Source organism: Spermophilus citellus, assembly GCF_964194105.1.
Source record: "Spermophilus citellus genome assembly, chromosome: X".
Lineage (NCBI taxonomy): Eukaryota > Metazoa > Chordata > Mammalia > Rodentia > Sciuridae > Spermophilus > Spermophilus citellus.
In genome coordinates, this window is record NC_138190.1 from 145,581,671 (window position 1) to 145,591,619 (window position 9,949).

Here is a 9,949-nt window from a genome sequence, read left to right on the forward strand (position 1 = left end):
GCAATTCAAAAGTACATGGAATAGCTAATCCGCCAAATTTGAAATTTCATGATTTAAATTCAGTAAATATTCCCTCAGAGGACATAACTGCAAAATCTGGGTTTGGAGGACCCATTCCCCTCTGGGAAGCTCTAAAAATCTTAGTTAAGGAACAGCTCTATCCTTCCTATCTGTTTTTTCATCCAAACCACTATTTTCATTCATTTCAACTCATCACCCCTTGCTTAGAGTTGTCCAAATTACACTAAAGGTAAACTGATTAAAATGTTCTCTAATGGAGTTGGCTGACATGGAGGCAACATGTCACAGACTTACTTATCAGGAAGACCTTATTTTTCAGAAACGCTTTCAGATGATGGGTCTAAAATACCTAGTATGTGTACTATATTATAAAATATCTAGGTAAGAGCTCAAGATACCCTTTATACCTGTTCCAGGTAGAGATTCTTACCTGCTTTATCCACTCACCATCCAAAAGGAGCTACTCAGAGCAGATTTCCACTCTCTAATCCCTAAGAGATGCTATCTGAGTGTCTGGCCTCAGTCACTATGCTTTAATCACAATGAAGTTCTATAGGCAGAACTGCAATTTCTCAATGCCCCAAAATACCTTGGTTCAGGGCAAAACCAGATTGCTCTTCACTGGAATACCATCTTCTCATACCTCCTTTACTTGTTCTTAGGTCTTAGAGGACATTTCACCATCTTCATGATGTGACTGCTGAACTTAGATTACCATTCTACAGATAAGAGTGGGTGTAGTTTACCCTAGTATCCCACTGCCAACTCAGGTCCTTGAAAATAGTGAATGTTCAATGAAAGCTTGGGGGAGAAATCAGCCAGTGAGTAGAGGTTTCATTTATTATAATTTAATTTTGATTTTAAGTTAACAAATCTAGGTGTATGTCTTTTAATTTTACAGAACATAAGACTAAAAGTAATACAATAATAAAAGTCAATATGTTACATTTTTTCCTTTACTGCTAAATCCATCCACATTTCCAAGAAAATTCCAATTCCAATGCTATGTATGTTGTTACAGATTACAGAAAAGATAGAAAGCCTCCTAATTTGTTGTACAAAAGAGCAAAACTCTATTAAAGTGGGCAACAGGATGAATGTGAGATGAATGTAATTTGTAAGCTTAGATTCTGTGTCCCATATACCTTCTTGTAAAATTAACATTTTGAAACACCAAAAGGAAAATAAATTCCCAAATCACCTAAATAGTAAAACAAGGACGTTTTATAATGTATTCTCCCGAACTCCAGTCTGAACTTCAACTACTTTGATTATTGACTATGCAGGACCTTACTTTGGGCATAAAGAACTGCTACTGGCACTAAAACTTGCTCTGGCTGGGGTAGTAGCATCATCTGTTGTGGCAACTCTGGCCTGGGCTTTCTCTTCCTCATCTCTCAAAGCCTCCTCATACCATACCGGGAAGGCTCTGGGATCACTCCCATTGACCTTAGCCAAAAATTCCAAGAGAATCATTTTACTAGTTTCATCGTGGGCCCTTGGGCCCCACAGAAACTCATAGTGAGCAGGATCACTGTTAGGCACCTGCCGATACACCAGGTACTCTTCCTGCACCCAATCGTGGGTGATAAGCTTCCTGGGATCCCCATAGATGAAGTGTTCCCTCCCAGCACACACCCCCATAACACTCAGTGCTTCCCAAACTACATCCTCAGAGGCACAGTTGCCCTCCATGAATATAATGCTCAGTATAAGTACCAGGAGGCCAGCTTTGGGCATGCCCTGAACTTCACTCAGCATCCCATCATAGGTGAGGCCAAGGGTAGTCACAAGGACATAGGAGTGACTCGAGGGATCCACTTCCTTCAGGTCAATGCCAAAGACAAGCTGCATGCACTCAGAAGCCTCACTGAAGATCACAGGGAAGTGCTCCTGGTAATTTTTGATGACACTATTCAGCATTTCTGCCTTTGTAGTCAGCTCTTTCATTCGATACTTGAAGAGCAGAAATTCTACCAAATCATTCACCTTTTCATCTATCTCACTTCTAGACAAGGACTTACTACCTGTCAGGGATTGGGAGGTACTTGGACCCTCTTCTCCTTGGCTGGAGACATCAGATTGGCTGCATGGAGTAGAGGTCGTGGCAGTGTGGGAGGACGAAGCTGTCAGAGGACTCTGGGAAGGACTTAGTAACTCATCATAACCAAAATCTTCCTCTGGGGAACTTGAAAGTAGAGGATAGCAAGAGGAGGAAGTGGAGGAAGAGGAGCCAGGGAAAGAGGAGGAGCAAGTGGAGGAGGAAGAGGAAGTATCCTCCTCATCCACAGCTGTGGAAACCTGGGCATCCATAAGGGCCTGTTTCTCCATTTGGGCCTGAAGGTCTTCCTCAAGCATGTAGCGCCGACGCTTTGGGGCTCGAGGCATAATGATTCTGGTCTAAGACAGCAAGCTGGAGGATGGACAGGAGCTTAGTGTTGAAGACTTACCAGCCTGGGGAGAGAAGGTGCGTGTCAGGGCCTTAGCTGAGAACTGAACCCTTGGAACCCCTCACAAAGGCCCACTACAGGTCTTCTCTTTGGGCAATGCTCTAGGGCTATTCAAGTTCCTCTCCTGGTAGGCCTATTTCCTGAAAACCTGAGGCAGGAAGTGAGGCAACTTCTGTGGGTACAGCAAGCCCACAGAGCACAAGGCCCAGGGTTAATAGTAGGGCTTCTGGGGCCTGAGCTCTGTGAGACTCCCTCTGTCCTACTTAGTGTGGGATCCTTGATACACATTCCTAGAGTGCACCACACCATGACTCCAAATACTGCCTGGGCCTCCTCTGCTCCAGGACCTGAGGACACTGCCTCATACAAAACCTTCACGACCTGGTTCCAGAAGTTCTTGTAAGAGGCACTGAGGGGCCCCACAGGTTGCAGACTCCAAGCACAACCTGATCCACCAGCCCTGATAGGAGGGATGGGCTGCCTTCTGTGAGGTCCCCACTGTTCTGAGGTGGATGGTCCCCTCTGCTTACTCTGGGCCCTTACCTTTCCCCTGGCAGGACCTGGCTACCACCCATGTGCTGGCCTGAAGGACACTCTGTGAAGAAGTGCCCACCTCCCTGTGAAGGAACACGAGGCAGTGAGGGGCCTCACATGTGGCCACACCTTCTCAAAGGTGAAGCAAGAGCTGGCCAAATTCAATGGTTCCATGTGTCCTGGCCATGGAGGATCTGGCTCAGTCCTCACCTTAGGTATGAGATGCTCTTTAATGATCTAAGGGCACCTTCCTTAAACCTTAACAAATCCTGAAACAAACCCTGTCTACGTGAGACACCCAGAAAGGAAGTGAGGGGAAGGTAAAGCCAATGGAACTGGGTTGTCCCATGGCTGAGAAGAAAGGGCAGGTGAGGATCAGGCTCCTCGTGTTCCATTGAAGAAATTCCCTCTGTCCTTACCTGACTCCTGGCTATGCCTGAGATCCTCCTTCTGCTTTCCTGAGCCCAATCCCCTCTTATTGAGGCCTTCACTTCTCTGAAACCAATGACACACAGAAAATAAAGGAACCTTTACAACCCTGCCTGGGCTTCCTGTGCTGACAGCAGGTCACGGGAAGATTTCTGAGGGGCATCCACTGTATTCTGGGACCCTTGACCTTCCCCTAGGGTCCTCACTTTACTCTTGGGTAAACTGGGACACCTGTGTCTGATGACCAGATAGTGATCCCTGTGCTAAGATGAAGTTACCCTGTCACATCAGGTTCCTCACTTCTCCAAGAGCCTAGTACTTCCCAGAGAAGTGAACAGTTTCCCACTGCCCTTGTGTAGGTTCTCCAGGGCTGGTGGTTGGACCTGGGTCCAATGGATTATGGGCTGAGAGATTACCCAAGTCCTTACTCATGCCCACGCCTGCCCTTCCTCACTACCACCCCATCTGAGATGAACTGACATCTTTACACCAAGACCCCATCTCCCTGAATACCTCCCCTATTTGCACCCATGGCAGAAGATCTTGCCACTTAGGGCCTCCTAGGGCTGACTATAGTGGGCAGGCACACTATGTGGTATCCACTGGGTCAGAGATGGGGATACTTTCAGTCCTCATGTAGAGTCCATACCTTGGGTCTGGCACGTCCTGGATTCCTCCCTCTGCTGACATGTTATCACCTCTTGGACCAAGGTCCCTACACATATAAAACCTCTCAGCCAAACCAGGAGGCAGAAATGAGCCAGAGTTACTTCCAGTGACCCTGAATGGGGTAGATTACAAGGGAACCCAGACTCTGTGAGGTCCTTCTTTTGGGAGGTATGGCATTCAGTCCCTGTCATCAAAGTTCCTCACCTTGATTCCCAGTAGATGCTGGAATCTTCCCTCTGCTGACCAGCTGTGGCTCCTCTGCCGTCCTGATGAGCTCTCTCACACCAAGGCGTCACCTCCCTGATTTGGAGGAGACAGAAGTGAGGACAGCACATTTGGACACGGCTGCATGGGGTTTCCCCAGGTTAACAGACCAGCAGGTTCCAGGGGCCTCCTTTGTCTGGAGTGTCCTCAAGGTACTCATAGTCACTCCTGACAGGGTCTGGGCCCTTTCCCCTCTGCTGACCTGTAGATACAACTTGCAGGCCAAGGCCACCGTCTCTTGGAAGGTCCAAAGGGGGAAGAAGGTGTGGGATCCCTTCCCCAAAGTCCTGCCTGTAGCCACCCCAGGCTGCCAGCAGGGGCAGTTTTCCCATGTGTGGATCTGGGCTGTTACTGAACTTCCCAGAAGCCCCTGTGATTCCTCCCCCTGCTGACCTGAGAACACACACTTCAATCATGCTCACTCATCCCTGACACCCTGGAAGCACAGGAAGGTGCTGCCTCTGGCCACCCTGCCCTGGCCTGTCAGGGTAGAGGTCCCCCTTTGATCTGGAGTACAAGGCCCCCTCCTTCCTCCCTGAGTCCTCCCGTTGACTCCTGGCAGCAGCCCACTCCTCTCCTAAACTGAGTCCTCCTCCCTCAGATTCCAGAGTCAGAATGAAGGACAGGCTCAGTCTGAAAGCAGGGGCAGGGCTGGATGCCAGCCATTCTGTGTCCTAGGGCACTCAGTCCTCCCTCATTTCTAACCCTGACTGCCAACAGGCCCTCCTTCTTCTACTGAGTCTCTTAGCTCCCTTGGACCAAGATGCCAAAGTCAGAAATCATAGTCCCTGAAAAACTGCTACAGGCTTCCCAGGGATGAGAGTAGACTGGGCCTGATTCAAGGTTACCTCAGTCCTTCCTCAGTGCCCCCCTTGACTTCTAGCTGGTCTGGGCACCTCTTCTTGTTTACCTGAACCTATGCTTGTGCTACTAAACTATAACCTCACTCAGACATGAATGCCAAAGTCAGGAACCACCTTTTTCTTTACCTTATATGAGGCCTCCCTGGGCTGACTGCAGGGGCAGATTTCTATGGTGTTCTGGACATTCTGTAGTATATGGCCCCTCCTCCAAGACCAAGGGCATCACTTGTGTCAGATACCCAACTGAGGTTGTTAAGGTACTGCACTTCTACCCATCATGCCTAGATTTTCCCAGGTCTGATCTCAAGGGCTGAGTTGGATTTTGTGGGACTCCTCTACCAGTATCAAGTGGATCCCTTCATTCTTTCCTGTCTCTCCTCAACATGGTTTCTGTCAGTTTTTTGATCCTCATCCTCTGCTGATCTGTGTCCTTTGAGACTAACCAGGGTTCTTTAAAGCTGAGTGAAGGGCTCATTTCCCCCAATCTGGCCCTGTGTGCTGCAGAGCTGACCACACAGGCAAATCAGTATAATTTTCTTGAACTCAGGGATGCTCTACCACTGAACAACACGTCTGTCTCTTTACATTTTATTTTTAAATTTTTGAGACAGGATCTTATTTGCTTAGGCTGCCCTTGAACTTGCCATCCTCCAGTCTCAGCATCTCAAGTAACTGGAATTATAGGTATGCACCCTCACTCCATCCAGACCTGCATAATTTGGGGTGGAACTGAAGCTAGATTTAAAGATAGGTAGTTAGTGTAGTTAGGTAAATTCGGTCTAATATCGAGTAAGATAAAGAAAATGGAGACCATTATTATTTTTTAAGAGAGAGAGAGAGAGAGAGATTTCTTTTTAATATTTATCTTTAGTTTTTGGTAGACACATCATCTTTATTTTTTTAATTTTTATGTTGTGCTAAGGGTCAAACCCAGCACCCTGCGTATGCCAGGTAAGTGCCCTACCACGTCACCGTCACCGGTTGAGCCACATCCCCAGCCCAAGAGACCATTATTGAGAATGGTGTCCAGGAAACCAGAGCTGCACTTGGGGAAATTGAAATGTTAATGTCCCCAAGGCCCAGAACCCATCCTAAGGAACTGTTAATGAAGTAGCTCCCAGTAAACATGGAGGTGCTAATCAAAAACCACCCAGGCCCTTCCTGGTCAGATTACTCCTTCAGCCCACCCAGGCCCCTCCTTTTGGCCTTTCTATTTGCATTCTAGCACTGAAAGATAAAGGGAAACAAAGGAAATGAGTGTGGGAAAGCTGAAAGAAGACCTTAGCTGTAAAAAAGGGAAGACCTCCCCCTTCCATGGATTCCAACTTTGCCTTTAGGATCCCCTTCTTCCTCCGGGGAGAAGTCTTTTCTGCTGTCCTTTAATAAAGCTTCCACTTTGCACTCTACACTTGCCTCTGTGTGCTTCTGTGGTGTTATACTTCAGCATTGGGGAAGCAAGGACTCATCACCAGTAAACAGTGGTAACAGGAGTTTCTCAGTTTATCCTGAGCATCTCAGTTTGTCCTTTTCTTTTTTCATGCAAGTGTGCCAAGCTCTCTAATACTGAGCTACACCTAAAATCCAAATCTTGACATAAACATAGTGCTGGTACTGTGTGCTACACGAACGTGAGGCACAGTCATGAAAACAAGGTCCTACTGAAGAATATCCTGCTAAGTGAAATAAGCCAATCCCCAAAATGCAAAGGCTGAATGTTTTCTCTGATATGTGGATGTTAACACACAACGGCATGCGTGGGAGGCATAGGAGGGGGGGCGGCGAGAAGAGAAGTACATGGATTAGGACAAAGGGGAATGAAGGGAAGAGGGAGGCGATGGGAATAGAAAAGACGGTGGAATGAATCTAACAGAACTTTCCTTGTATGTAGATGAATGTACCACAGTGAAACTCCACAGTATGTATAACCACAAGAATGGGATCGTAATTAGAATAAGATACACTGCAAGTATGCATAATATGTCAAAATGCACTGTACTGTCATATATATATATATATATATATATATATATATATATATATATATATATATATATAAATATAAATGAGAGAGAGAATTTTTAAAAAATCAAGGTCTTAACGTCTGTCCCATCCCCAAAGCAAACTCAGTGAATATCACAACCCACCGAATACCTGGGGCCACCTATTGTGGAAGGCAGGGCCGGATTGGGGTTCCCGAACTTTTCCCTTGGGCCCCTCACATACTATCGTCTTTGAGCCTGGACCACAGGTCTCTACATACCCTCTGTTGGACCTACACCACATCCCTCAGACCAAGACTTCACCTGTAAGATTCTGGAGAGCAAACTGAGGTTTAGCCTCATTCAGAAAACGGTTCTTGTGTCGGTTGACTTAAGATGGCGCCTCACGGGGAGCTTCCACTTCCTCAGCACTCCAGGGCGGAAGTCAGGGTGCACCACATCCGGCCAGGCTATCCTGACATCAGAGGTAGGCTTCTCTTCCGGTGTCTGAGGTCCCCTTGATCCCCCTTAAGAATTATTATTTTGATCCTGGGTCCTGAGTCTTTTCCATTGGTTGATCTGTGTCTGGTTCCTCACTAAGGGTAATAACGTTTAGTCCTGGTCAGAGCCTGGAGCTCTTTGCTCTGATGATCAGAGGCTGCACTCTTCTGTTCAAATCTCACGTTCATAAATCCCTCCCCCTCACCATGACTTGGGGTACCCCTGAGTTGTCTGCAGGGGTATGGTAAAATTGGAATCCCTCTATTCTGCAATATGAGGTGTCCTCACTTCTACATCAATATCATTGTCTTCACTGCTGGCAAGGTCTGAGTGGTCTTACAATGCTGGCGTGATTCTAGTTCCTTCAGGCAAAGGTAAAAACTGCCTTAAGACCCCCGAGGCAGAAATGAGTAGAGCCCTCAGCCTCACAATTATGTCTGGAGTCTTCAGGGCTGTTACCAGAGCTCAAGCTGAATTTTGTGCAATGTCTTCTCTTCTGAGATGCGTGGACCCCTTAGTCCTCACACATGAAAGATTCTGGCTTATTAATCAAACACTTGGCAAGACGTTCACTGTTCCTGACATTTGCCCCACTGCACTCTTTGCAAATGACATCATTTGCCAGTCCCAAGCTAGATTCTCTGTACAGCGCTGCAGTGGCCATAATTGTGGTGAACTGTTACAGAAGCAGTCTCCAAGGCCCAAAGAACACATGAAGTCTCTTTGCCAGCCAGACGTAGACTGGAAATCTTTGTTCTTAAAGATTTCATTTTACCCTAACAGGTAATCTAATTCTGCATTGTACAGTGTGCACTGACTTTCCCCTTTTTTAAGCCTCATTCTTAGTGTGTTTAGAATATTAATTTCCTAAAATAATTATCCTTGCTATCTGTGATTCACTCACTATTCAATTTCTGTTCCATTAGTTATATTCTATTAAAATAATTTTTCAAACAGGCCAGTCATCATAACTAACATACTTTCACGTAGTTTTAACACAGCCTCCGCAGCCATATTTCTTCAATCGACACATTTTTCCTGCTGGCCTGATATTGCCCAATGGTTACTGGCATTTGTGCCTTGAGGTACTACCTCAGACTGTGCAATGAAGTATGGCCAAAAGTTGAAACATTTCCTGTTACCTATCCTGCCCCTGCCACCTCTAAAAGCTGGAGACCCTCTCCAACTTGATATCTGTCCTCCACTCCCTCCAACTCTTAATGCAAATGCTAGTTCAATAGTCCTGAATTCCCCAGTCTTTTCTTCTGTTTTGTTATTCAGATTTTGTTGATTATCAATACTGTATTTTCCCCTTCTCCCTTCAGTAGTTTTGCAGGGTTAATTTAGGAATTGTAACAAAGGAATAAGAACTTATTTTGACCCATGTAAGGTACTAACTCTGGAAATACTTTAGAAGTGTTCACATCTTTATAGTATTCCGTTCTCTATTACTTAATATGATGAATGTTCCTCATATTTGGGAATTTGTTCATTTGACTATCAGCAAATTTTACAGTTGCCTCCATTAAGATCTTCTTCATTTTTGCTAGCATTCTTTTCAGGTGATTTGGGGGTTTGTTGCCATTGTGAATAGGATATTTTCTCTTACATGCTCTAATTACTTATGGCTTTGTGTAGCAGAATTCTTGATTTTTCCACTAATGAACTTCCATACAATTTTTATGAAGTTACTTATGCATTTATATGTTCACTTATGTATTCCTTTAGTGTTTTAAAAGATAATATTGTCACCAATATTCTTAATATCATATCTTATGTTTAGTTTTATAACCATAGCTCTGTGTATGTGTTCCAAAGCAATTTTGAACAGTAGAAGAGATACTATACATTTTTATCTTGACCCTCACTTTAATGAGAATTATTCTAATATTTCACATTTAAATGTACTTGTGATATTTTAGGAAGGGGAAATTATATTATAGTACTAGTTTACTTTTTTACCATACAATTGTGTTGAATTTCTTTGAAAAGTTTCATGTTGCCATTAACAAGAACAAGTGGTTTTTTTTCTCTTTTAATTTGTCTATAGGGAATTAAAATTGAAAGCATTTTATAATGTTAAATCATATTTTTATTCCTTGGACACAGCCTGTTTGTTCATTTAATTTACTGCTATGATGAATATGCTACTAAATTATTTAGAATATTTGCTGCTGTGGGCTTGGCTCCAGTGTGATTTTCATGGGGTGTTCTCATCTGGTATTGAAATCAACGAGCA

At 44.9% G+C, this 9,949-nt stretch overlaps 1 protein-coding gene across 1 annotated transcript; it reads right to left on the reverse strand.

The window, feature by feature from the left end:
- Window positions 1-1,311: 1,311 nt before the first annotated feature.
- LOC308639564 (melanoma-associated antigen 10-like) lies at window positions 1,312-2,409 on the reverse strand (the record flags this gene model as incomplete). Its single annotated transcript, XM_081277764.1, has 1 exon — window positions 1,312-2,409. The coding sequence occupies one exon, from the start codon at window positions 2,407-2,409 to the stop codon at window positions 1,312-1,314; it is 1,098 nt and encodes a 365-aa protein (XP_081133890.1).
- Between the last annotated feature and the right edge of the window lie 7,540 nt (window positions 2,410-9,949).